Source organism: Mycteria americana, chromosome 10 (assembly GCF_035582795.1).
Source record: "Mycteria americana isolate JAX WOST 10 ecotype Jacksonville Zoo and Gardens chromosome 10, USCA_MyAme_1.0, whole genome shotgun sequence".
Taxonomy (NCBI): domain Eukaryota; kingdom Metazoa; phylum Chordata; class Aves; order Ciconiiformes; family Ciconiidae; genus Mycteria; species Mycteria americana.
The window spans coordinates 386,608-413,463 of NC_134374.1; the positions used below are offsets into that span (position 1 = coordinate 386,608).

At 57.2% G+C, this 26,856-nt stretch overlaps 3 protein-coding genes across 7 annotated transcripts; 1 reads left to right on the top strand and 2 right to left on the bottom strand.

Moving 5' to 3' along the window:
* Nucleotides 1-8: 8 nt before the first annotated feature.
* Nucleotides 9-12,515, bottom strand: BTK (Bruton tyrosine kinase). 3 transcript variants are annotated; one of them, XM_075513097.1, is made up of 19 exons: nucleotides 11,981-12,515; nucleotides 8,512-8,694; nucleotides 8,240-8,338; nucleotides 7,905-7,973; nucleotides 7,255-7,336; nucleotides 5,557-5,685; nucleotides 5,383-5,450; nucleotides 4,675-4,856; nucleotides 4,285-4,347; nucleotides 3,967-4,021; nucleotides 3,556-3,638; nucleotides 3,319-3,446; nucleotides 3,094-3,168; nucleotides 2,569-2,740; nucleotides 2,079-2,295; nucleotides 1,386-1,450; nucleotides 790-908; nucleotides 500-657; nucleotides 9-377 (listed from the first exon to the last, which is right to left on the bottom strand). In XM_075513097.1, the coding sequence occupies exons 1-19, from the start codon at nucleotides 12,230-12,232 to the stop codon at nucleotides 306-308; spliced, it is 2,271 nt and encodes a 756-aa protein (XP_075369212.1). In that variant the 5' UTR covers nucleotides 12,233-12,515; the 3' UTR covers nucleotides 9-305. The 3 variants fall into 3 exon arrangements, with proteins under 3 accessions (XP_075369212.1, XP_075369211.1, XP_075369210.1); XM_075513096.1 differs by lacking the exon at nucleotides 11,981-12,515 and adding an exon at nucleotides 8,894-9,290 and having other exon boundaries at nucleotides 4,675-4,757; XM_075513095.1 differs by lacking the exon at nucleotides 11,981-12,515 and adding an exon at nucleotides 8,894-9,288.
* A 141-nt stretch (nucleotides 12,516-12,656) lies between these two features.
* On the top strand, nucleotides 12,657-15,494 carry RPL36A (ribosomal protein L36a). The gene is made up of 5 exons (XM_075513111.1): nucleotides 12,657-12,745; nucleotides 13,082-13,187; nucleotides 13,435-13,502; nucleotides 15,218-15,340; nucleotides 15,425-15,494. Exons 1-5 carry the CDS (start codon nucleotides 12,743-12,745, stop codon nucleotides 15,443-15,445), a joined length of 321 nt encoding a protein of 106 aa, XP_075369226.1. The 5' UTR covers nucleotides 12,657-12,742; the 3' UTR covers nucleotides 15,446-15,494.
* A 1,447-nt stretch (nucleotides 15,495-16,941) lies between these two features.
* On the bottom strand, nucleotides 16,942-23,184 carry GLA (galactosidase alpha). 3 transcript variants are annotated; one of them, XM_075513159.1, is made up of 8 exons: nucleotides 22,908-23,113; nucleotides 22,365-22,539; nucleotides 21,955-22,132; nucleotides 20,355-20,446; nucleotides 19,275-19,436; nucleotides 18,460-18,657; nucleotides 17,952-18,237; nucleotides 16,942-17,869 (listed from the first exon to the last, which is right to left on the bottom strand). In XM_075513159.1, exons 1-7 carry the CDS (start codon nucleotides 23,075-23,077, stop codon nucleotides 17,974-17,976), a joined length of 1,239 nt encoding a protein of 412 aa, XP_075369274.1. In that variant the 5' UTR covers nucleotides 23,078-23,113; the 3' UTR covers nucleotides 16,942-17,869; nucleotides 17,952-17,973. The 3 variants fall into 3 exon arrangements, with proteins under 3 accessions (XP_075369274.1, XP_075369273.1, XP_075369275.1); XM_075513158.1 differs by having other exon boundaries at nucleotides 16,942-18,237; XM_075513160.1 differs by lacking the exon at nucleotides 18,460-18,657 and having other exon boundaries at nucleotides 16,942-18,237; nucleotides 22,908-23,184.
* Between the last annotated feature and the right edge of the window lie 3,672 nt (nucleotides 23,185-26,856).

The window sequence follows — 26,856 nt, forward strand, 5'->3', positions numbered from 1 at the left end:
GGCCCGGCCCGCCGCTGCCTGCGGAGCCCGGCGGGGCTGGCCGGCACCGGGGCTGGCCGGCACCGCGGCCATCAGGGGCCCCGCCTCTGTCTGGCGGTGAGATGCGGGGCTGCGGTGGCGGTCGTGAGGGCCCCTCAGGCCCCTGCTTGCCCCGGTTGTGGCCAGTGCCGGGTCCGTGACAGCGGTGCTGAGGTACCATCCGGTGCGCAGGTTCATCCCGACGGGTGCTGAGGCAGCACCAGCCCAGTAGTACCAGCCACCAGCACTGGGCAGGGGCCAGCGGTCCAGGCCAGTCCAGCCCGGGGTCAGGGCTCCTCATCCATGATGTCCAGTATGCTGCCCAGCAGCGCGGTGAAGGTGGGGCGCTCCTCAGGCTTCTGCCGTGCAAGATGGGGGAGCCCTACTGGAGCCTGCTGGCCACCCCACTGCTCCCTGCACCCCAGGGGGAGCTGCACCCCGGGGCAGCTGGGGGTGATCACTGAGGGTGGGAGCAACTTACCTCATGCCAGCAGCTGTACATGATGGTGTAGACCCGCTCCGAGGCCTGCTGCGGCCGGTAGAGACGCAGGCCTTGGATGACGTGCTCTGTTGTCTCGCTGTTATTAAACCTCTCGTAAGGCATCTTTCCCAGAGAGTAAACTTCCCACATCAGAACGCCTGTTACAGGAAATGGCAGGGACAGTTCATGGCACAGGAGCATCTGTGCCTGAAGCGGGTTTGCAGAGAAGCTCACTGTTGTTGGGGCACCCTCTCTTCCTGCCCTCCAAGTCATTAATGCCATGCTCTTACCAAAAGCCCAGACATCAGACTTGCTGCTGAACTTGCTGTACAGAAGCACTTCAGGGGGAGACCACCGCACTGGAAACTTTGACCCCATGGAGCTTGTATACTCATCATCTAGAACGTACCTGCAGTAGATAAATGGATCAGGTGCCTATCTTGGATTTCACATTTTACTCCATGCAACTGACCAAGCCCAAAAGGAATCGACAGCTCTGAGAGTGACCAGAGGTTGCACTCCACGTGGATTTCAACAGGCAGAAATGTCCCTTTGCAAACAAGTATATGTTAGTCAAGATTGGGGAAGGGATAGGGTGACACAGAAGCATAGCAAAAAGGGGATGTGGAGAGAAAGCTGCAGCCAGGAGACTAGAGGTGTGGGAAAGAAGAAGCAAAGGGAGGGGGAAAAGGGACAGGGAAGTAAGAAAGGGATGGTGGAAAGTGGAGAGGCAGAAGGTTGAGCCAGATAGATGAAGTAGAAACACAGGAGAAGGCAGAGGAAAAGCAGAGCTGGAGAATGGTGGGGAGAAAGTCTGAAGTGCAGAAAAGACTGAAGGAAGAGATGGGGGATTGAGACAGGAAGGTGACAGACGTATCTACCAGACCTGGAAAGGCCAAAATCTGATACTTTCACAATTCCTTGGTCATTCACCAAACAGTTGCGAGCAGCCTGTGGATGGAGAGATGGAGGATGTCACTCCTACCTGCTCCTGCCTCTCCCATCCCCCTTCATCTCACCCCCACCCACTTAACACTTTGCCTCATTTTGTCCTGCAGGTTCACCTGAATTGGGGCAAGCTACAAAGTCCTCAGCAAAGATAGCAAGAGAGGCCTCCAGGCATCTTGTTTATCTATGGAGGGGCGACTTTCCTGGTGGGATTTTGCCTGCGGCACCAGGCACCAGGAGGAGATCAGTTACCACACCTAGCAGGACTGCAAGCTGGCAGTGTCAGCCCATGGCCAGCTTTTCATGGGGGTCGAGAGGTCCCTTTTCATGTCCGAGCCAGCGATGCTGCCTATGCCACCTAATGCAAACCCTGCCCTAGCCACAAATGCATTTCATACTCCCTGGAAAACTACCTACTCCTGCCCTTTCTGCAATCTCTGCTAACTTGCTGCAGAGCAGTGACTTCACAGCATCGCACCCATGCTCAGGTGGGCAGGGAAGCTTAGAGGGATGTTCTGCAGAGAAGGCTGCAGAGCTGCCTCTCCTCATGTTGATGAACTAGCTGGACTCTGTCTAGGACATGCTGTGGCTGTCGCTGAGCTGGAGATGTGTTCTTCAGCCACAACCCTACCAGGTCTCGGTGCAAGAACTGCTTGGATTCCAGGTACTCCATAGCTTCACAGACATCCTTGCACATCTCCAGCAGCTCAGCAGGCTGGAACCGCCGCCGAGTTTCCCTCAGGAAGTTCAGGAGGCAGCCGTTGGCCATGTACTCGGTGATGATGAAGATGGGACGCTGCTTGGTGCAGACCCCGTAGAGCTGCACCAGCTTCTCATGAGATAGGTTCCTGTGTTGGGGGCAAGAAGGGCAATTCTGAGCATTTAGAAGGCCAAGCAGCAAAAGAAGGATCTGTGAATAAAGAGAGTTTGGGAAGGGAAGGTGCTCCTGGCCCAGCTGATGGTGGAAAAGCTCACCGGGGAATCAGCACAAAGGCAGTAGGTCCTCGGATGCATTTTGCAGAGTACGAGGCTGCCTGAGACTGTCCCTCCACACCACCCAGGAGTGCAGCCATTCTGGTAAGGCATATCCAGCACTGACCTGCAGGGTGCTCACCACTTACATCATGACTTTGGCTTCGTCGATAAACTCATCCTCTGACATGGAGCCCTCCCTGATCATCTTGATAGCAACGTTGTACTGGCCTCTCCATTTCCCGTACTTCACCACGCCAAACTGCCCCGTCCCCAGTTCCTTCAGGAAGGTCAGATCCTTCGGGTCAATCTCCCACGACCCTAGGACAGAGAGTGCGAGTGTAATGTGGGTGCAGGTGACCTCCCCTGCAGGGTGCTCCCAGTTGTCTGATCTAGCAAACCCAAGAAGAGCTCACGAGCATGTGCTGCCTGAAAAACCATCCCAAAAAATCCACAAAATCTGAGGCCTGGTCCTCCAGGGGATGGGGAGCAAATTAGCTTGTGGCGTCTCTTGGTACTGTCACCAGAGGGCCAGTGAGTGTTGGGAAGTGATTCCTGGGAAGGCTGTGAGCCCTGCTGCCATGGGACAGCCAGGATCCCAACCCCAGAAAGCTACTGCTGGTAGAGACAGGCCCTGCAACCAGGGAACTATGAGGTAGCCCAGGCCAGCTTACCATAGCCGAGGCCAGCTGTGGAAGGAGCACTTTTCTGGTGTTGGGACACGGGGTACTTCAGTCTGGATATGAGCCCTGAAACACAAAAAGGTAGATTGCCACACCACACTTACCCACCACATTCCAGCAGGGAACACAAGCTTCCTGCCTTCAGCGCAGGAAGGTGAGGATACTATCGTGTCAGTAAAAATACTGCTGGCCTCACTCTGTCCCCCAAATACTGACCGGCAGAGTTGTGCTGATGGTACATGATGAGCTCCGGGATGGTGTTGAACAGGTGCTTTTCTGCCAGGTAATACTGATTCTGGGGGGTGCAGCATACAACATAATGGCGGATCATGCCTTGGGGGTCTCTGGAGAGACAGTATGTGGAATCAGTGGCATGGGGAGGACAGGCAGAGGGTGAGGGGTGCCTGGAGGGGCCCTCTGAGGTAGGAACAAGCTGTTCTTAGATCCACTTACACAGAGGACTTGGCATAGACGGAGACAGTGTATTTCCCTGTCTTGCTGGTGGAGTCTCGGACAATGAAGCCCCCTTCCTTACCCTAAAACAGAAAGAGGAGAGGGGATGGGGTGGTTGTGGGGAGGCGTGATGGTAACAGGCAAGACTTAAAGTGAGTGAAGATCACAGCATGGCTGGAGAGGGTGTGATAAGTCAGAGGAGTCCTACTTCCAGTCCCTGCCTGGGGGGCCACCTCCTGAAGTGCCTGCCGGGAGGAGGTCACCTTGGGGTACAGATGGTTCCTGTGGCTGTTGGGGTGACACTCCCCTCCCAGCACAAGCCAGGGTTGGTCCCATGCTGGACACAACATGACAGCAGCCCACAGAGGGCTGGTGTGTAGAAAGGACCCAGCCTCGGGAGTCAGCACTTACCTCCTGTTTCAGCAGTTGCTCCGCTTGGCTCCGAGTGATATTCTTTGAGTACCACCTGCAACAGGAACACAGTCATCAGGGAGATCACCGCAGCCACCACTGTCCCCAGCCTGGTCTGACCCTGGCCCAGCCAGGACAGGCAGTGCAGGGAACAGGGCAGGAATGGCTGTCACAGGGCCAGAGGCTCTCAAAGGGTGTGCAAGAGGGAGAGTGACCCAGCCAGGCTGGGCTCGCAGGCTGCATAGGTTAACAGAACTGAATGTAAAAAGTCTCCGACCAAGCGCAAATTGCCACGTCCCTGTGCCATCTCTTACTCACTCAAAGATCTCCAGGGAATTGCTGGTTTCAGTGACATAGTTGCTGGGGATGTATCCTTCCCTCCTGCAGGTGAAAAGGGGCTGGTCACACACTGATGGAGGAGGCCAAGGGGAAAGCAGGTTCCTGTCCCAGAAGGCTGAGTAGAAATGGGCTCAAAAACCTTGACACAAACCCATTTGGGTTTATACTTGGGGAGGGCTGATACCACAGCCTGTTTCAGTCTCCCTCACCCTCCTCATGTGCCATCCCACGCGGGAGCCCGCAGGCAGGCAGCCAGCCAGCCTGTCCTAACCCCCGTGATGCTGAAGAGGTGTGTTTGCCCACCAGTGCTTTGGCATCAGGAGAGGGAACCATTGCGGCATGAGTGCTGCAGGCAGTGGGAGCTCTTACCCATTCTTGTCACGGGCTTTCCACCAGGGCAGGTGGCTTTCCTCCAGGATGAAGTACTCCTCACCCTTCTGCAGTTGCAGGTCCTGTGCGTTCATCGGCAGGTAGTTGTAGAGGGCCACCACCTTCTTAATCTCACCTGCTGTACTGGGGGCTGGCTCAGGGGGCAGGGGCTTCATCACCATCTTCCCCAGAACGAGGGAGAGTGTAGGACACAGTGAGGCTGGCAGACACACTGTTTCCCAGCTGAGACCCTCCCCAGGCCTGGCAAGGCAGTGGGCTCAGGCCAGGTCAGCGCAGCGTTCATCTCAGCTCCCACGTGTATCTCCACCAGGAGACCAATTCCCCCCAGTGCTTTTTATTGCAACATTTTCTCCTTGGAGACCCGTCCTCAGAAAAGGTGTTTTCTTTCTACCTTTTGGCTTAACCCATGACATCTCCACCCTATATCAGGGCTTCTCTATCCTCCCAGCTCCTCCTAGGGAACCTCAGGGGTGAGATCATTTGACTTTCCTCCAGGCCTTTGGGCTCCATCCCCTGGTTCAAGCTCCTTCTCCCTTAGGGCACCATCTTGACATCCGTCCAGAGCAGAGCCCTGGCTTGTACATCTCTGAGCAATGTCCTGTCAGTCGTTGAATGTGTTGGCTTTTCCCAGGTAGACCTTTCCTTAAACAACTTGGTGAAAACCCACATGCTGATGCTGGCCCCTACCTGGTCCTCCTCAGGAGTCGGGGGAAGAGGCTTCTTTGTCTTGCGATGCGACCGCCCAGCTTTTAAGCCTTCGGAACAGAAAAGGGACTAAGGTGAGAAGAAACCCCCAATGTTGTGCTGCGGTGGTCCCCAGTGCCTGGGGACAGGGCAAGGGCAGGGTGCCCAGTGTCTTACTGCCATTCCTGCTCTCCAGGATCTGGCAGCCCATGGCGTTCTTGGCTGTCTGGGAGCAGCACAGGTACTGGCCATCGATCCAGAAGCAGGGGTGATACTTCTGTACCAGGTCGCTGTTGTACCGGATCACTGTTGCAGGGAAGGGGACATGTGTGTGACGGGGGGCTGTGTCCCCAGCCCACTGAATGCAGATGATCAGTCCCATTAAATCATTTCACCCTCTGCTGTGCTACTGATACACAGTCACATGTGACCCTGCTGCTCGGGTTTCCCTTAGCTCATCACTCGTGTTTCGGTGCTGCAGCTATGCAAACCCTGTGCCACGAAACCCCTAGCTTGGGGAGGGCCAGGCCTTTCCTCTCAGATTTGATGAAAGCTCTTCAGCAGCTCTGCAAAGGGACACAAGCATGCTTGGAGGGCCAAGTCCTGCAGTGACCGGCCCTCCTGTCAGCTGAAATGTGCAGCATCCCCAGAGCTGCTGAGGCCCACAGTTTGCGGTTCTTTTGAACCCTTTTTTTCAGAAGTGGGGAGGGAGGCCAGTGCTGTGCCTGCTTTGTCCATGGGGGGAGCAGGACACTGCCACCATCCCCTGCCTGCTCAGAGACTTCCCTTGCTGGGAGACCGCTCCCTTGCCAGGCAGGCGCCGACCAGCTTCCTCTTACTTCTCCCCAAGCTAGAGGGACAACTGGATGTGCCTAAACACCACCGCAGCACACTGCTGGCCCACAGCAGCTCCGCGGGGTGCAGAGCGTGCCTTCTCTGGTGGAGCAGGATGAGGGTATCCCAGCAGCAAAAGGCCAGCATTTTCTCTCCCTTTTTCCTGTGGATTTTACACTGGCTTCAGCTGCCACAGCAACGCCCCTCCCGTAGCAGGGAAGTGGGGAGAGGGCTGGCTGCTTGCCAGGGCAGAGCAGCAGGGGTCTCGTGAAATAACCGACTTCCCCGTTATCAGCCTGCTCTGCTTCCGTCCCGCTCGGGCAAACTTCCCTGTGTCAATTTGAGCAGCTAATCTCGCCCCACCAGCACAAAGCCACAGAAAGATACACATGCACCAAAAGATACATATGGGCAGCTCCAGCAGATTTCGGCCAACTGCAAGCACCCGAGCCCCTCTGCGCAGCGCTACTGCAACACGTGCTCAGCTCAAGGAGGTAGCACCCATGCAGCTGAACACTAGCTCAGCAGCACTGAGCGAGGCTCAGGGTGGGTTGGGAGAGACGCTCCCTGGCTTCCAGCAGGCTTTTTGTCCGTGTTTCCTAAAGCAGTGGGGGCTCTACCCTTGCCTTGCATGCCAGTACAGCTGTGTGGCCACATCTACTATTTCCTCTTACCCTCAATAACTTCTGAGCCTGCTTGAGCTAATTTGGAGCAGGCTTGTGAGAGGGCAAGAAGCCTCAGCCGAGGTGGCTGCAGTGCTGCAGAAGTCAGAGGGTAACAGAGGTGAGGGTCCACACACACACACACACACACACACACCCCCGGCAGGAGCAGCTGGTGTCAGCTCAAGGATGTTAGGGAGCACGCATGTGGGGGCACAGCCTTACAAGTGCACTCGTCACAGGAGAAGTTTCTGATCAGCGCTTGCTCTTCCGTAGACATGGGATAACGTAACCACAAGATAGCAAGCCCCCGGAAACCCAGCGCTCTGGGTTTGCTTGCATTTGCTTTCCGAGGGAGCCACAGAGCCCCCAGACTTACCGCTCTTCAGCTGATGGATCCAGCGTTTGCGCAACTCCTCCGTCGGGGAGAAGACGTAGAGAGGCCCTTCGTCATATACCACCTGCAGGACCACACGCCTCAGCACCCCAGACGGGGGTCTCCCAGGGAGGACAGGGGGAGCTGAGGCTTGTGGCCACCCCGAGCAGCTGGTGCAGAGCACAAGCCATGCCGGTGTGTGCTGGCCCTGCACGGTGCTCATGGGACCGTGACAGAGAGGTTATAAATAAGCCCCCTCCCCCGAGACTTTCCACTTCCTTCTCTGACTTTCGGCGTGTCAGGGGCCGCACTGGGTGCCAGAAGGGGCAGGCAGCTGGTTTGGGGGCTGAGTGGGCAGCTGGCAGACAGCATCCCTCCAGCATCGGCCAGGGGACTAAAAGGGGCAGGACAGAAGCAGGTTTCCATCTAAGCAGCCCCCTTAAATAGAGCTGCCCAGTTCCTCAGGGCTCGCAGAGGCTCACCTGCCTGCCCCACACAGCGCGGACACCAGCAGGACATTCCCAAATGGCCGAGTGACACCTCGCACTGGGTCAGCGATGCCATGTTTGGACCCAGGTCCCTCTGGGGTCCTCCCCCCAGGACCCTGCAGCTGGGCAGAGTGGACCAGCAAAGGGGGTGCAGTGAAGACTCACCTGGAAGGGGTAGGGGAACCGTTCGATGATTGAGATCTGCTCCATGTTGTTGTAATCCTCTCCTTTCCTCTGGAAGAGAGAGGCAGAGATGGATGCTGGCATCCTGCTGCTCAGCTGCTGGCATCTTCCCTGGGACCCACAGCCTTTGGCATCCCCCTGCTCCCCCTGCCCTGCATCCAGCTGGACCCCTGGTATGGTACAGGCTGTGGGTGCAAAGCCCCCCATGCCAAGCAGGACTGTCCCCCATTCTCACCACCCCAGGGCAGGGTAACTCCCCCTACTTCCCCAGTGAGAGGACAGGGGGACACAAGCAGGGACCCCGGGACCTTCCTCACCGGGACCTGCCGCTCAGGGGGAGGGTTGTTTTCAGGCACCACTGTCTCCACACAGGTGATCTTCTCAATGTCCACTGAGCCCTTCTTACTGCCCCGGCGCTGCAAGAGATGGGGTTGGTTTGAACAATTGCCAAGGGGGAGACCCGGGGAGACTCAAGCCAACCACCGTTCCCGCCCAACCACCCCTTGGGCTGGGTGCTGGCGAGACACAAACGGTGACCCATGGGCACTGCCATGGCACAGCCCCTGCGGCCCTGGGGCCGCCAACTCACCCCCCGCTCAAAGTCATACTCGTAGTAGGACAGCTTGGTCTCTGTCAACAGGAACAGGCGCTTCTTGAAGTTGAGGGGAGATGTTTTCTTCTTCTGCTGTGAGCGCTTCAAGAAGATGCTCTCCAGGATGATGCTGGCCATGTTGGCCCCCCTCGCCTCCTCCACGCCGTGCTTGCCGGGTTGCTGTGGGCAGGACAACACCAACACGGTGCTTGCCCAGCCGAAAACCTGCCCACCACTGGACCTCACTCAAGTGCACTCTCCCCCGCTGCCTGAGGGGCATCCAGGGGGTGCTGGGACCCCCACAGAGGAGAAGAGCTGCAGAGGTGTGTGGGTAGGTTAGTGTAGGGTATTTGCGATGTGACCTCTCCCTCTCCTGTACCCTCTCCGATGCCAGGCTGTGGGCCAAGCCACCACCCAGCTGGCTTTGGCTCCTGCCGGATGCTAGAGGCACGCCCCGGGTGTGCAGACGGACAGATGGACACAGACGGCTGGAAAGGGAGGGAGGCGGGGAGGCTGCGAGAAGCGTAGCCCCGGGGAGGAGCGCAGAACCTGAGCAGCGACACCCAGCAGGCTCCCTCCTCCCCTCCAACATCGTGTGTGTGTGTTTGTGTGGGCCATTTCCTCCTGCCACACCGCAGGCGCTTCGTGCTGGGGACATGCTGACTTGGCAGTGTGCAAGGGATGGCCGCGGGAGGCCAGTCCCTAAAAAGTTATGGGTAGGTCCTGGCCCTGAATAGGCACAGTGCCATGCTGCAGAGAGCATGGAGCAGCCCTAAAGTCATCCTTCCCTTCTGCATCCATGGAGCCTGCAGGAGTGCAGGGACGATGCTCAACCCCCTTTCCTCCTCTGTGAGCAGTGCTTGCCAGAGGCCAGGCTCGAAGGGCTGCCTCGAGCCAGCAGCCAGCCCTCCTCAGCAAAGCTCTCCTCCTGAGCCTCTCCAGGGGTGCTCAGGGCAGGAAAGGGCCCAGATGAGAGCCCCATGTCCCACTGCTGCCCTGTCTTCAGGGCACTGGAAATCCCCCCTGGCCCATCTCTTGAAGCAGCCCGTCCATCTCACCCTGTGCCCCTCCATGCTGCACCCGGGCACTGCCGACAACCCAACCCAGCACCCCACAGAGCCATGTGGCTGGAGCTGTGGGCTTCTCCTCCTCTGAGGGCTGTAACCAACACCTGACTCCAGCCTGGACCTAATGGGGAGCTGATGAGCTACGTGGAGCCACTGCTGAACTGTGATCCTCTGGAGCTCTCCTCCATGTCTCCTGCCCTGACCACCTGCATGCCCTGCTCCCCCTTCACCTCCACCTTGTTCCCTTTTTTCTCTCCCACAAACGCAGCTTTGGAGGGCAAACTGGGAGAAGCTGTTTCCCTTCCCTGCTGCCTGCAGCCCATCTCCTCCGGGGGAGGCTCAGAGGCAGGCCAGAGTCAGGGGTTGAGCCCCACACTACCCTGCTGGGCAGCCCATCCGCTCCCCCCACGCAGGAGGCAGGCATTGGCTCACTCACGACAGGGACCAGGTGGGGACCAAAGATGCCACGGGCTGGTACCCCCCCGCTATGCCCCGCTCCAGGGCATGCCCCAGCCCAGGGACAGGAGCAGGGGCATCCCCCCATGGGCTGGTGATGCCCAGACCCTCCTAGCACAGATCCTGCTGCTGCAATCCTGACCCTGCCCCACTGCAGTGGCTATAGCTAGAGAGGCTGGGGACAAGCAGGGTTCCCCCCTCCCAGGGTCCCCCCTTCCCTCCCCTCGTGGCTCTCATGGCTCAGGCCTTTCTGGCTTGTTTGGGTGGTTTAAAAAAAAACAAACAACAAACTTGAAAAATGAGTTGTCAGAGTATTTTAGAAAAAACAGCAGCCTCTGCTGGCTGATCCAGGCCTAGGGAGGAGGGAACTGGGGTCCCTGCTGGGGACAGGGCAGGTGGCTGGGGTGGCCACTGACCCCAGACTGCTGGCAGGGTGGTGGGAGAGCCCAGAGTGACCCCAGCATCCCCCTGCAGCCCCATGCTTCAGTTTCCCTAGCTACAAAATGTGGCTGCCAGTCCTGTGTCCCAAGAGCAGGAGGGCTTCCATTGCCCCCCCCAGCACAGACACAGGGGCTGAGCAAAGCGGCCCCAGGTTCCAGCCCATCCCCACTGCAGTGCTGGGCAGATAGAACACATCCTCGCTGTGTCCTCTGGGACAGTGCCGCCAGAGAGGAAAGGACAATGAGTATCTCAGAAGGCTGTTCTGCCTCAGCATGGCACAGCTGCCCTGTCCCCAGCACAGCCTCCCTGTACCCAGCACTGCCTCCTTGTCCCCAGCATGGCACAGCCTCCCTCTCCCCGGCACTGCCACCGGCTCTGCTCTGTCCCTGCCTGTCCTTTGAGGTGGTGGGTGCCCCATGGGACTCACCCCCACAGCCAGCCATCGCTGCCACACTGTGACAGCAGAGGTGGTGAGTGGGTGGGTGGAAGCATGTCCTGTGTGTCCCCCCCCTCAAACTAATGTGACTTCCTGCCACTGTCACACCTCAGCCAAGCGTGCTCTGACACCACCACCAGGCCTGGCACACACCACTGGCCGCGTGCCACTGGACGCTGCGCCCCACCATGGTCCTAGGGCCACCCCCGCAGGCAGGCTCCCTGGCCCCTGTCCGTGTTCTACTAAGGAGCCGAGCCTGCCTGCCACCACTGGTTGATGGGGGGCTGGAATGCTCAGGGCAAGTGGGAAGGGCAACAGGGTGCCTGGGAATGACAAACTCCACAGCCCCCATGTTTCAGGTGCAGCCTGGAGGGTGACAAAAATGGAGGGTGGGAGGGACAGAGGAGGGAATCTCCCACGTGGGAGAGACTTGGAAATGAACCCAGAGCTGCACCCCAGCAGCGCCCACTGCAAAAAGCACAAGCAAGGAGTGGTCAAAGGCATTGTCAGCACCCTGCCCCCCTGCTCTGGAGCACCCCTGGGGTCCCTGGCACCCACACACCACCCTGATCCCATGCTCTGCTGCAGCCCCAGAGCCCCTGGCACCCACACGGCACCCTACCTTCTTGCTCCAGTGCACCCCTGCAGCCCCTGGCACCCCCACACCACCCCACCACCTCGCTCTGCTGCACCCCCATGGCCCCTGGAACTGTGGCCCCATGGCAGCTGTCCCACCCCCGGTCAGACACCGCCTGCTCAGAGCCGGCCAGGCTGCGGGAGAAGGCCGAGCCTTCCCAGCCCGGCTCAGCCGCAGCTTGGCAACGCGTGGCCTGCAGCCGGGATGGCCCTCCCACCCCCGGCAGGCGCCACGGCCCCCAGCACTGCCGAGCAGAGGTGCGAGGCCACAGGCAGGTGCTGCATGGAGGCTCTCCCCCCCAGAGACGTTAACGGGCCCTCGCTGGCACCCAGGGCACCGCCACCCTCGTGCTCCTCGCCGCGCCTCTCCCTGCGCCACGCGGTGTCGGGACACGGCTCCCCCGCGCCCTCCGCGCCCCGGCGCACTCACCGAGCCCTCCCGCCGCTGCTCCGGCCAGCTGGGGTCCCGCTGCGCCTGCTGCCCCGCGCCCGCCCCGAGCGGCCCAGCCCGGCAGGTCGGGGTGCCTGTGGTGGCGGGGAGGCAGGGAGGCACGGCGGGGTCGGCCGCGCTGGGAGGAAGGACGGGGCCGGCCAACCCCACCCTTTCGGTTCCCCTTTTTTTGGTTTCTGACTCAAAAGCAGCAGCTGTGTTTCCTCCTGGAGACAGCCGGGCCACCTCCATGGGGCCATCGGGGCTCCGGCGGCCTGGCCCGCACGGAGGGGACGGGGGGCCTGGACGCAGCGGCAGGGGTGGGGGGCCGGGACGTAGGCACTGGAGTGCAGGGCCGGGGCCGGGGCCGGGGTCCGGGCTGTGGGGCGGGCGGGGGGCAGCGCCACGTTCCTGATGGCTGCCTGCCCCTGCTTCCCACGTCCCACACCCTGCGCATCGCACAGAACCCCCACCCCGGTCACCCCCGGCACCCCCACAGCCACATACCCCCACGCCCTACGCCCTGCAACCCCCACTCCTCCGCGGCCCCCTACGCAAACCCCGCACCCCCCTGCGCCCCCCGCCCGGGGCCGCCGCCCCGCTCGTCTCCCACCGGGAGGGGGCGCTGCATGCCCAGTGCCTGACGGGCCGCTCGCCCTCCCTTCCGCGCCTCCTCTCTATGGTGGGTGGGTGTGTCCGTCCCCCGCTCCTATCTGCTTCCGCTTCCGGGGCACTCCTTCTCTTCGGGCTGCAGCCGACAAAATGGTGAGCAGTGGCGGTAGCGGGTTGTGGGTCTGATTCCATCTGCTGCCATCCGCCCTGGTGGCGGCTCGCTCTGCCCGCCCGAGGTGTCGGCCGCTGTGGCGGGTCCTTGGCCGGGGGCTAGGCGGGTCGGGGCGGCGGGGGGAGGCCGTAGGAGGCCATAGGCGGCCATAGGCGGCCATAGGCCTGGGCTGGTGACACAGGGCCTCCCCGAGGGGAGAGGAAGGGCGGCCGGACTGCGCTCGGCAGCGCCGGAGCGAGGGGTCGCCCGGAGCGCGGTGCGGCATCTCTCCTGCGCGGCTGGTGGCCGTGCTGACCGATTTCTTCCTGCCTCTCCAGGTGAACGTCCCGAAAACTCGCCGGACCTACTGCAAGAAATGCGGCAAGCATCAGCCGCACAAGGTCACCCAGTACAAGAAGGGGAAGGACTCCCTCTACGCCCAGGGTAGGGACGGGTGTGCTCCGGCATCTCTGGGGCACGGCCCAGGGGAAGTTGCATGGGGCCCGGGTGGTCGTGCCTCGTGCCAGGGTGATGGTTGTGGGCCGAGCATGCACCTGACAGAGAAGGGGGGGATTGCTTCTGATCGGTTATGCGGCTGTAAGCTGAGGTCTGCTAGGGTTTGGTAAGTGTGCCAGTTGCGCTTGTAGCGTGTCTTGAGTTGTTGCCTAAACAGAGCCATTTCCTCCTGTAGGAAAAAGACGCTACGATAGGAAGCAAAGTGGCTATGGGGGCCAGACAAAGCCTATCTTCCGTAAGAAGGTGAGTGCTGCTCCTGGAAGGAGGACCTGAAACTGTCTTGGCAATCCACGTGCCCAGCTGAAGAGGGACACTTCACCCTCCTCCAGCCTTGTGGTGGTCCTGTGCTCAAGCCGTGTTATGGCAGCTCTGTGCTGGTAGTGCTGGCTGGGGAGTGTAAGTTCCCTGTCTGCATCTGTTCATCTTCTGTGCTGCTCTTGTCTCATGTAGATGCTCTTTTTTTTGCAGGAGTGATGTAGCATGTGTTTGCAGAGCAGGTTCTGCAGGGAGCCTTGATGCTGTAGGGGAGCAGGGTCTTATTGGAAGTGATGATTTTAATGAAAGGAGTGTTTTCCTCATTGCTTGCCAAAGGGGAAGAGTATGGCAAAGGGAAAGGGAGCTTGCTGCTTGTTTTCCTTATGTTCTTGAAGTGTCAGTAGTTTATCACTGAAACGTTTTGCCAGGTTTGTGACGCTCTGCATAGTGAGGCTGCCTTTGCAGACAAGGGTATGATAGAAGTGAAGCATGTGCAACCCCTGGGGGTACTGCAGAACACAACATTGTTTTGTTGCAGTCTGCTGTCTCCAGGGAAATCTGTATCACTGAGCCAGCAAATGAGAGCTGCTGTGTTAGGCCTTTCCTGAGAGTCTCACAGCAGCAGTGGAAGGGCAGCAGTGCATTCTGTTACAGATGAGTTGCAGAAACCTGCTGCTGTCATCCTTCCTCTTCAGTGTGGGTACCCAGAACTGTAGTCTTGCAGCATGTTTTCTCTCTGTTCCTCTGTGTACCTCGTGCCAAGGAGTTGGGGGTGGGGCTGCAAAATCTGTGGTATTTACAGCAGGGAAGCAAAATCCAATGGGCTGATTTGTTATAGTTTTTGTGTGAACTGTTTAGTTATGCTTATAGAGCTACTTGGCTCACTGCTGGAAAGCCCTGGTGTTCTGCTGGAGACGTTCAGGAAGTTTTCCAGCAAGAAGAGCAAAAAGAGACAGCAGTTTTTGAAGTTGACTTTCTGCCAGGAAGTGGGGACACCTTGCAGAAAATGCTTCTGCAAGCAGGATACACAAAGCAGCCATACTGCTTTCGCAGTTTGGCATTCTCCACCTGTCCATTGCCATCCCCATTTCTGTTTCTTCCCAGTCAGCATTATATGGATGATTGGCTGAAGTTTATAACTGGTGGTTACAGCTCTGTCCAGCTGCTACAGTAGCCTTGCAGCTTTGGATTCTTCCCTCTGTAGTCTTTCAGGTCTCATCTAACTTCTCAGTAGCTGTGGGTCTGTGCTGAGCACATTGTGTTGCTGCTCCTTCTGGGGAGAGTTTGTCAGTGGTGCTGCTTTCAGGTGTTTCTTCTGCCTGGCTTTCTGCTGAACTTCTCCTGAGCAGTGTCAGTCTGTTCTTCTACACTGCAAAAGTGCCTGTTCTTTGGTGTGTTCACTGGCACAGGCTTTCTTCCAGCATGGCTGATCTCTGCAGGGCACTAGCCCTGCCCCACTGAGCGCTTTTGCCAGTGTCCTTTATTGTGAAGGTACAGATCCACTATACTCCTGTACTGGTCCTTAAGGTGCCTTCTGGTTTTTAATGGAGGGACCCTAACTGTGTTGGTAGTCTTTTTCTTCATGCTTCGAGAACAAGCTGCTGCATCTTCAGGAGTGCAGATAACAAGCTTTTCCTGAGAGTGGCAATTTGTCTGCTTGTGGACATTTTGTTCGTTGATACACTCTGCTCCTCTCCTCCCAGGCTAAGACCACAAAAAAGATTGTGCTGAGGCTGGAGTGCGTGGAGCCCAACTGCAGGTCCAAGAGGATGCTGGCCATTAAGAGGTGCAAGCACTTTGAACTGGGAGGAGACAAGAAGAGAAAGGTATGTTTGTGTACCAAGAGTGGCTGAGAAAGGGTGGCGACATTCAGTGGTGAATAAACTCGCTCTGTCTCTTCCTTCTTACAGGGCCAGGTGATCCAGTTCTAAGCTCCATCCTACTCGTTATTATGGACTATATTAAAGTATTTGGAAGTGATCTGTTGCTTGGTTTTGTGTATCTTCTCTTGTTCGTGGGGTGGGACTTGCAAGTATATCAACCCAACAGGAAGGTGTTGCTTGCAAAGCTGCTTAGGAAATTAACAGTTAGTAATCTGAAGGCTTTTGAAAAACCCCTGCCAATGACTAGGATCTCCTTACTGTGTTACCAAGTGGTGTTTTAGAATATACGTAGAGCCTGAGGCTCTGATGGATTTTTGCACCAGTAGCCTCTCTGTGTGAACGTTGCGCTGCTGCTTTTCTCCAGGCTTATTTATGAGCTTCCATGGTAGGAGGCTGTCTTCAAAAGGGCCTCCTCTAAACTTCTGCAGTTTGTTTCATTTGAAACAGTTCATGTCTCTATTGCAGCGGTTCCATTTCAGGAATGCTATGGTGAATTTGAATGGTTGGTAGATGAAGTAGTGATTGGGGGGGGGGGGGGAAAGGACACAGAGCTGCCTGAGTAGGCCTTTTTCCTCTCCAAGCCCTTGCCCGAGAGGAGAGACAGGTAAGATTCCATGCACCCAGCAATGATTTCAACACACTAGGGGCCAGAGTAATCTGAACTCCCCCGAGCAGCCCATGCACTTGGCTGTAGGCCCCTCTTTACAAACAGGGAACAGTTGTACTCCCCTAAGGGGTAACGCATGAGCAAAGGCACTGGAGCAGCTAGTGGGTTTAGTACGAGGGGCTTCATCTGATGATGTGTCACCAGCACCATTAGGTGGTAGTTACATGCTGCGGCTCAGCTATGACTTATGTGCAGTGGCTGTGAGCATTATGGTAGCTCAGAGACAGGAAAGGAACAGCTCTGTGCCCATGGTTCCCCCAGCTGCATGCTGTCACACTAAAAGTGATGGTGTGACAGGCCTTAGCTGTCTGCCTGCTGTGTCTGACTGCTTTTGACACCTCTTAGAGTCTTCCTTGAAAAAGCTCAAGCACAGCACTGAAATTTCAAATGAGCTGTGACTGATGGCAACTACCAAGAGTGTGGAATGTTAGAGGACAGCCTACCCTGGGCTTTGACAGGATCATCCACTTCAGGCAGCAGTATGCTGCTTGTGAGTAGGAAGCACACTGGCAGCTGGTGCTGGGAATGCAATGCAGAGCTCGCTCTTAAGAGTAACTTTCTTGTAGTGGAAATAGAGCTGGAGGATGGAGAAATGCCTTGTCACATCTTCATAGGGACTGAGAGCGTTCAGTTGCCAAACAGTAACAGAATTTGTATTTTTGCTTATTCAGTACTGGCTGATGTGACTGGTGTTTAGTGAGCTAAATGAGCTATCACACTGATGTGATAGCTCCTGCTAGTTAAGCTGTTAGCAGCAGTGGCTTTGGCCTCTGCCTGTGAGATGGACTGTATGGCTGCATCATGTCAGCTTTACTGAGCGCTCTGTAGTAATTGTGACAAATTTCACAAGAACTTAAGTGACTGGAACAAACTTGGCCTGTTTTCTAAAACCTGATTTAATTTCAAATACCATGCTGTAGTCTGTACAGTGGAACTAGGAAAAAGCTTGGCCTTTTTAAGGGGCATTTTAATCAAAGTGCTTAATCACAGAAATAAGAACAAATCAAGATATCCTGGTTGTGTAGTAGCCAAAAGAGAACATACTTGTACGTGATGGCTGCATAAGTGATTAAGTATCCATTCTCCTGTCTTGAAAGGACCTGTGTTTATTTAACCTAAAGGCTACTGCCAGCAGTGGAAAGCAAGCACATAAGTATTTCTGGAAGGCAACTCACTGAGGAAGGGGACCCCTGTGGCTCCATGAAGGGTGGGGAGGGAATTGTCATCTAAAGGGAATTGACAGCTACTGGTGACAGGAAGACTCCTGGGGTAAGGAGAAACCCTCACAAGCCGAGTCCTAAGGTGTGATACTTAATCACATTTATACTAAGCAGGCAGCTGTCAAGAAAGCAGTTGCTAAGAAGTGCAGTGATTTAGGCCAGTCCCTGAGTTGTCAGAAGGTGGAAGTAAATGTCCATGCTCTGAGGAGGGTGTTGGATTTATTCAGCGGGGGTAGGACCAGCTTTTCTTGTTCTTGGAGTGTGTGCCCCAGCCTGGCAAAGAAAGAGCAAGGCAGCCAGGGTGTTTCCCTATTGTCCCTGAAATGCTCAAGGAGGGCTGTAAGATGCTGCACATGTCCTTTGCATTTCTTTGGTTGGTAGTGGCAGCGGGTGTTAACAGGAGTTGCTCCCCTGCTGGGGCCCTTATAGCCCCTTGGAGAAGGAGTTAGGTGAGATGCCAGAGGAAGGGTAAACAGAAGAAGCAGCACCCCTTTCTCTGTTATCTCTTGGTGATAGAGTGATGGGTATTTGTCACATTAGGCTGAAGGTTCAAAGTCCGTGTAGAAGCACTTGAGTAGAGAATGCCTAAGGAGAGAACAAAGGCACCCTGCTTGGAGGAAGGAGACAGGCTTCTTGTGACAAGAAGTTTAGACAGTTTGAGGCTTACCAAAAGATTGTCTTTGTGCCTCCTATAGTGCCACTACTTTCAGCAGCACAACGCCTGTTGGGTTCACCTCCGTGCTCAGGGAAGAGACCCAGCTGTAAACCCCCCAGTCCCTGCTGGCTGGCAGGACCTGCCGGACAGAGCATGCTGGGTTGCAGGCCAGCCCATTGCCAAGAAAGGTGAGGGAGAAGGTGAAGTTCTGGGGTCCCCCAATCTCCTGCTGGTTCAGCACTGCCACGGCATAGGCTTGGCCAGACAGGGGCCGCTCCCACAACTCAAAGTTCTTGTCCTGCCAAGGGAAAAATAAACCCGGGGGTTACATTAGGGGAGGCAGAACTGATGGTCTTTATGCCTGTCTATTTAAGCAGGCTTCTGGAACAAGTGGGCTCACTGGGCTCCTGTTCCCAAACCCTGAGTACTCCTCTACACCCCATGTGTCCCCAGTGTCCCCCTTCTGAGGGGGCTGGCTGCCTGTGCCCCACACCACACCTCCAGCCCAGTCCTGCTGTACCTTGGTGATTCGGTATCCCTGCTTGCCCAGCGGATCCTGGTTGATGGCAATCACCTCTTTGTTCTGGAGCAGCCACTTGGCCTCGGGACTAATGTGCCGCAGGTCATTGGACATGAAGAGGGGAGCTGCCATAATAGCCCACATTGCCATCTGAGTCACTGCCTGGTCCCAGCTCAGCCCAAAGTTTCCAATCACCAGCTGTGACAAGAAAACAAAAATGCCCGGTAACTGCCTGCCAAAGAGAAACTGGGCCACCAACCCGAGCACTGATAAATGACAGGATGCTGAGGGTGGGACCCCTGTTTGGGGACTGGTTAGATAGGCTGAATGCCAGGAGCAGGACCAGCTGGTTGGGAAAGCCAAGGCATGACTAGTGTGGCAATTTAGGATGAACCACTGGTAGAGGTAAAGAAGGATCCTTAACTGGCTAGGCACTTAAGAATCTGCTCTTGGATGCAGCTATTCCTTCCTTGCAATGCTGGCACCCAGCCTGGCACCCAGGGGTTTTCCCTCTGGTGGGAGATCAGTACTTTTGAGACTGTGTCCCACTGCCATGTCTATGTTCTGAACTGGCACTGCTTGTAGAGGCTGCATTACACAGAGACGGCACTTCCTCGGTACCGTCTGTAGCTATAGTTCTCTTTCCCTTTCCAGCCAGGGACCCTCTCATCAAGTTCCTGATCCTAGGGCCCCATCAGAGCCCTTCCCCTCAGTGTTTCTCCCCCAGTTCTCTTCCTCCCCATCCTTCTCAGCCTACAGCCGAGGAAAGGATTTTTTGCTGGTGCTGCAAGGGAGGTGCGTGTTGTTCTACTTGCCATGTCAGGATCATTCCAGCCCCCTGGCCCAGCTATCTTCACAATGCTGTCCTGGTGAAGTGCTGTCCAGTCCAAGATACTCTTGATGCTGCTCCAGGAATCATAGACATCAAAAAAGTTCCTCCAGTGATTGCAGTACTGTTTGATCTCTGTGTAATTGGGCTGCCAAAACAATGAGCGTGATTAGCCAGAGAGCCTGGCTGTACAAGAACAAGACTGTACACAAGGCTAGACTGGATCAGGAATAACTTTGGGGAGAACTATGATAACACCTTCCATCACCAGCTATCTGGATGATCTGCATGTTCGTTCCCTAGGATGCCTTGCGCCCAGTAACTCCAGTCTGCCACGCTCCAGACAACGCTACTGCTTCCCTTGTGGACACTTAGCTCTGTTAGAAAATTCCTTTGAGCACTATTTTACTGAAGGTGTGATGGGGTCAGTGGGATTAAACTGTGACATCCCAGTAATTGCTGCCATGTCTTGGGTTTACACCCTTCGGTGACTAATGCATTTAACTCCCAGTGGGAGGGAATGGCAGCATCCTGTCATGGTGGCACAGGGGAAGCCAGCTATGGGTGGAAAGCAACATGTTGGTCATAGAGCCTGGCTGGCAGAAATCTGTTGGTAAACAATGTGGAGAATTCCTATTAAATAGGCTGTCCTAAAGTCTCTCTCCTGGTCCCCAGAGGTGACTGTAAGGCTGAGTCTGCAGCATGCTGCGTCCAGGAGGAATAACACCGAACTATCCACTAGCTGTGTGCCTGCATTACTTATGTTTTGTTGCTTGGTTCCTTGGAGACAGAAAGCAGATGGATGCTGCTGTGTTCTTTGGCATGCTCCAGCTGGGCTGTTCCTTCATGCTGCAAGATCCTACTGAATTCTTTTCAGCAGAGTAATGACTCGCCTCAGGTATACTTAAGGGCTCTAGAGGAAAAAGTGGTTTTCCTCCACCTTACAGTATTGTTCTCGGTCAGACCAGAGAGTAGCAAGTTTCTCAGGAGGCTGTTTTGCCGTGTTAATGCTTTTCTGTTCTTCCTACATTCAGCCCCAGGATAAGCCTTGAGAAACACTCCTTACCTGCTGCATGGGCCTCAAGTAGAAAGGCCACTCACAGGAGTACACAATGCTCCTTCCAGTCTTGTTCAGGGCCAGAGACATGCGCCTGTAACCTAAAGGAAGAGGACAGACAGAGGTTACACAATCTCCTTGGTCAAACAGAGGAACTAATCCAATGTCAAAGGTTCAGGTTTCAGTTCAACTCTTGCAAAATCAAGGCTGAACACATGCTTGCGGCTGAAACACCACAGGGAAGACAGGGGAACTTATAGTCTGCAGCCAGTCTCCTGCCTCCCAAGGACAGGTGAGCTTCTTCACAGCTTTGTTACAGGTCATGAGCAGGCTTATTGCTCTGAGACTGCTGATCTCTTTGTACATACACCCATAGGAAGAGGCTGCGGTTTTGCTGTGTGGCATTTTTTTCCTCTATATACCTGTGAAACACAACTTGCTATCTATCAAGCTGCTGGGTACAGCTTTGCTGGGTAACGTTGCAGTAGTATATTATTATGAGGCATTTGTGCCATATGAACTGGGCAGGAATGCAAAAGCACTGTCCCCAGACAGCCCTGTTAATCCCCTTTTAGTCAGCAGAGAGGGAATGAGAAGTTTGCTCTCTCCCCTGGAACTGCTTCAATACAACTGGATTGTATCTGGGTTACACATATGATCCAACAAGAGCTTTCAGCTCAGCTGTCAGTTACGGTGCTGAGCTGTGCTCCTGGCTGCGGCAGCTAGCATATGCCCCATCAACTGGCTTTGATGGGATTGTCACTTGGGCAGGCTCTCCCTGCCAGGCAGAGCCAGGACTGCATGCAGGAACCTGCTGCCAAACACCGTGGTGCTGACTGTGCCAGCAGTGAGAGCCCAGTCAAGAGAAAACCACCTTCTGAGTTGCATCGTTCTTCCCACAAATCTGCTCCTATGGCACCAGGAATTGCTTGTGCTTGCAGAGAGTCTGTAGCCGAGCCCCCTCAGCACAGTGAGCTACTGAGCTTTCAGCTGCTGACTTGCCAGCCTGTGTGCAAATAACTTCTGAACTGGGATTTACACTGGCATGCTTTAAAATGAAAACCCCAGTAGGATTTTCATGCCAGAATTCCCTTCATTTTTTTCTGTTAAAAGCCCTGATAACTGCCCTTTTTACAGCTGACACAAGCTGTTCTAGCTTCAAGCTGATCCGTGTTGACATGGCCTCACCAAAGGGATTAAGGCTTAAGTGTGAAATGCTTTGAGCTCTCCAGTAAACGCACTGCAGAAGGGAAAAGCCTCTGCTGCATTAAGAGCTGAGGCAGCAGTCTGCACAGAGAGCCCCCAGAGTACGCAGTCAATGTTTCCGTGCTTGATGTGACGTGGTCCTTGGTGTGAGAAAGCTGCCTTTTCAAGCTGTGCACACCACTGAAAGCTCCAGGAGGCTGAACAGGTAAAAAACACTTGGGCCAGCAACACTCACTACCCTGGGCTTGAGAACAGAGTCTCATACCTGCTTTTGTAAGCAAATCCCTTAAATGAGTATGCTCAGGGAAAAGCAACTCCCTGGAGCCCACCCTGGACCTAGAATTGCTGCTGCCTGCAGAATATGCCTACCCTGTGGCAAGCGCTGCCTCAAGCCCACGCCTACCTTCTGCCAGCAGCTCCAGTGTGCCAGAGTTGCAGCCATCAAACTTCAGCAGGTCCACACCCCAGGAGGCAAACGTTTGGGCATCCAGGTCGTAGTGATTGTAACTGCCAGGGAAGCCAGCACATGTCTTGTTCCCGACATCGCTGTAGATTCCCAGCTTCAGCCCCTTGGAGTGGACCTGCGCTTGCAGACAGAAAGAGAACTGGGGATGGGGCAGCTGCAAGGCAGGAGGAAGTGGAGCTGGGCCGGCAAAGGAGGCAAAACCCCACTCTGGCAGGCAGGGCCTTAGCTCAGCAGCTACGCAGCTGTTCCCCACCCAGCTTTCCCTCTCTCCCCTGCTCCCAGCACAGCTGCAGGTCAGGTCCCCCCAACTGCTGTCACTGCCCCACGCCACGGCACGTGGCACTCACATAGTCGGCCAGCTTGCGGATCCCACTGGGGAACCGTTTTGGGTCAGCCTGGAGCCTGCCGTGTTCATCCCGTGTTGGGGCCATCCAGCAGTCGTCAATGCAGACAAACTCATAGCCTGCGTCCCTCCAGCCCTCGGCAGCCATCATGTCGGTCATCTCCATGAAGAGCCGCTCACTGGGCACGCGGAAGCAGCACAACCAAGAAAGTGGAGAACGTGGCAGCCCAATTTCTAGCAACGACACAGCAACCGTGCCGCCCTCCCGCCAAGGGGCTGGGCCGGCCACGAGCACACAAACGGCAGAGGAGCGGGGGGAAGGCCCCGGCCCCGGCATAGGGGTGAGCCTGGCTCTCTGCCCTGGCATGGGGAACACGCACCGGCTGCCAGGGGACAGGGCCGTAGGGCATCACACAGGCCGGCTGTCCCCGGCCCTGACACACCTAGTGCCGGTACCTGGGCTCCCCTGGGGCCGGTCCCGCCCCCTCCTCCCGGTCCTGGTCCCGGTCACAGTCCCCGGGGCACCCCCGCCCGCCGCCGCCGGTACCTGACGCAGCGGCGCGGGTCGGTGGCGCAGTCAGTGCCGCAGAGGAAGCGCTCCCAGTGCAGCCAGCCCATCGGCGGCGTCCGCGCCAGCCCGTTGTCCAGCGCCAGCGCCGCCGCCAACGCCGCCGCCGCCGCCAGGGCCCAGCACAGCGCCCGCCTTACCGCCGCCATGGCCGCCGACGAGCCGCCGCGACGGTGGGCGGTCCGACCGACCAATCGACGCGCGGCGTCCGCCACGCCTTCGCCAATGCCGGGTAGCGGGACGCACCGCGGCCCGCCCTCTCTACGGGCGCTCACGTGAGGGTGGTGGTCACATGAGCGAGGCGGAAGGGCACATGCGCAGGGGGCGGAGCCGGGCCGGGCCGGGCCGGGCCGGGCCGGGCTTGGCTTGGCTTGGCTTGGCTTGGCTTGGCTTGGCTTGGCTTGGTTGGGCTTGTCCGGGGTCGCCTGCTCGGTGCCTGGCGGGGGACGCGTAGGCAGGGCCGGCGTTCCCCGGCAGCTGCACCGGGGCTCCCGTGAGGTGCTAGGGGGGCTGCGCCCGGGGTGGGAGCCTATGCATGCGCTTCCTCCCTCCTGCCGGGTTCTGTCGTGCAGCAGTGCGGCCCCGTGGCCGGGCTCAGGAGTGCCGGAGCTGCCCGTGGGGGCCTGGGCGGGCTTGGGGCTGCCGTGGGCACAGGGGCGGTGGCTTTGTGTGTGCTCCGTGGTGTCAACGCTGAGCACAGGGTCCTGTGGAAGGGGGTTTGTTCCCCACGGGCCCGGGGCTTGATTTTGCCTCTGGTCTTCAGCCCTGCCTCAAAACGTCCCGTGAACAGCTCCTGAATGAACCCTCTGACGGCACCTTCTTCTTCAGAGCGCCTTCTTCCTCCTCTGTCACCACTACCCTCTTAAGCTGCCTGCGTTCCTTCACCCCTCAGATACACCGCTGGGTTCGTCTTCCTCACTTTGTCTTTTACCTTGAGCACTACTGCTCCTTGACTATGACAGCTTGTCCAACATCAATGGAGGAGGAGGAGTTCGGTGTTACAGTGTTTCTTCAGTGTGCATCTTGCAGCCTGCCTGTCCTGGCTGCGTGGGGTGTTTGGAGCACAGGGCTCTCAGGTGCCTTGGCTGTGCTGAGGAGCTGGCAGGGTCTCTACCGTGAGCTCAGGATGTTTTATGGTACTGTAGGTTGGGAGGTAAGGAAGGGGAACGGGGTCTCTGCAGAGCCTGGCTCTTCTCTTGCAGGGATCCAAGGACCAGAGGGAAGCCTGGGGCTGGATCCAGGCTGGCAAGAGGCTGATACAGAGCTTCGGGTACGGCCAGGCTGTTCCCTGCTGTTCTGCCTGCTTGTGGGGATCCCTGAGGGGCTGGATCCCACATGTCTCTGCCTGGGGTGCTTGTGCCCATCCAGATCTTTGCACTCAAAGATTGTGGTCTCTCTTCAAACAAGTTCAGCCATGAGTATAAGTTATAGTCACTTGCCATTGCCCTGTTTGCACCAGTAAAATCAGCTTGACTGGGGGCTGAGATGAGAATCTCTGGGAAAGGGGCAATGTTGGTGTTAGCAGGACCCAGAGAGCTGTAAGAGGCACCTGCATCCCAGTCAGCACCTCTGAGATGAGCCCCAAATTTAATCCCTGTTTTTGCAGGAGTCACACAGCTGTGAGCACTGCTGGGCCCCATCCTGCTGGAGGTGTCAGCAGTGGCAGCATGTGTGGCCTGTCAGGGAGGCATGGAGACTCTCACTGCCAAGACAGCAGTGAGAGCAGTGGGATATGGGAAACGAGGAGCCGATTCTTCCCCTCTGTGCAGCTCCCCCAGGGCTGGACCAACCCCTGCAGCCTTGCTGGAGCTCTTGTCGTGGGCTCTGCCACAGCAGGAGGAGGGGAGCAGGATAGGACTGCTGCAGGGCTGGGGCCACCACGGCATTGGGCCCTGGGTGCCACTAGTGCGTGGGGCCATTGAGGCATCTCGCTAGGTGTCCTCCGATCCCTGCTCTGGCGCATCCAGGGAACAAAAGCTCTTCAGAGCCCATGGTTTGATAATTGCTCCTTGTTTCAGTGCCAGGGTCCTCCCCCTGCCCCTTGAGGGGCTGAAGCGCAGAGGCTTCTCAAAGTCGGACAAAACAAGCCACTTTGGGGGCTGGAAAACTTCATCACTTTGTTTTTTTCTTGTGCAAAACCACAACCTGGAGCCAGGCAGTTATCTCATATTCCCAGGGCTTGGGACCACTGCAGGGCTGATCCCTGCTTGTTGCCGGCTCCAGCTCTCCCTCACTGCCCCCTCCCAGGTGTACTGCCTGCCCCCGGGAGTACCTGGCATACCCACACCCCTTGCGCTGGGAGCATGTGGGATGCCCTGTGGCCTGCATGTACTGGCTGGCTTCCCTTGAGTGGTGCAGGCAAGTCCCAAAGTGATGCCGGGGGGGGTGGATGTGGCTGTGGGGGTGTGGGGTTTGGCAGGGCATCAGCGAAGCCCCTCTGACCGGGTGGAGGTGATGGACTGTGGTGTGATTGCTGCAGCTGAGATGACAGGGGTGCACTAGGGGCCAAAGTGCCCCATGGCTCCTGGGGCTCCTCTGTCCAGGGGGCAGCACTGGCAGAGCTGTGCTGAGGGCTGGGGTGCCAGCACAGCCATGCTTTCTGAGCGCCCTGCACCTCGACCTTCCTTGTGGTGGAAGGATCCGCCCCCACGGGGCTGGCCGCAGTGGGTCTGCGGTCCTGCGAGGGCTTTGTGCACTGTGGCGTGGCCAGATCCCAGCAGGGCACGCTGCCAGTCCGGCTCCTGGTGCTTTCCTCGTGCCTTGGTTTCCCTGTCTGTAAGGAGCAGCCCTGGCCCACTCAGGACTGGCTGGCTGACTTTGGAGCTTGATATTTTCTTAAAAAAAAATCCATGCCCGGGCAACGTGCAAAGGGCGCTGAGTGCTCAGAGCCCCAGCAGGGCTGTCACCTGTTCTTGCTGCATTGAACTTGCCTGGCTCCGAACCCGATGTCCCGAATAGTGTGGGACATGCTGTCCTGCGGGCATCGGTCCATCTGGACAGGGTGGTTGCTAAAGCTCTGGCAGTTGGTGTTGCCCCAAGGGAGCTCCAGGCTGTGGGTGCAGGCAGGAGGCCCTGGTGAGGGACGGGGGGAGGAAGGGAAGGTTTGGCACCCCAGTGCCGCCATGTGCAGTGGCAGAGCTCAGCTCCAGCAGGATCAAGCCCTCTGTGGTTGGCGGAGCAGGGGTCTGGCTGGCATGCCATCGCAGTGCCCAGCCAAGGGCACGTTTCCTTGGCCCCACGCAGGCACCCCAGGGAGCCCTTGGGGCTGGTGACGGGCCATGCTGCCCCAAAACCACATGTGCCCGTGGCCACCCGGCCCTGGGCGTGCTGTTGGCAGGCTGTTGGGAAGCTGCCAGTGCCAATGATGCTCATTTTACTGTCTGGGAGTTCTGTTAACCCAGTGTAACTCCATTAGCTTCCATTTAAACCAGCAATTAACTTGGCCATGGCTGTTGGTCCCATGCCCACCACTGCTTCCCATGGTGGCTGGAATGCGTTTTCCCCAGTGCACAGCCTTGGGTGGGAAATGGAAAACTGACTCTGTCCAAAGGCTTTGCTGGGGGATGGAGCCACCTGGGCTGGCCCCTGGCCACACTGTGACCTGCGAGAGGGTGCGGGGCTCAGGACCCCCAGCCTGGGCACTGCTGCTGTCCCCAAGATGTGAGGAGACCCACTGGAGCTGTGCACTGGAGGGCAGTGACAGCCCTGCAGCTGTGTGTGCATCCCAGCAGCTCCCAGTCCAAACTGGGCTGCTGGGAGGACCAGGGGCAGGGGCTGAGTGCTGCTCCTGACCCCAAAACTGCTCCCAGGGACACCTAAACTGCAAGGGTCTGTGGGGCAGCAATCCCCTCATGCCTTTGCTATTGCGGTGCTAGGAGAGAGGCCCTCCCACCTTGCCACGACCAGCATGTGGGACCCCGGGGCTTTA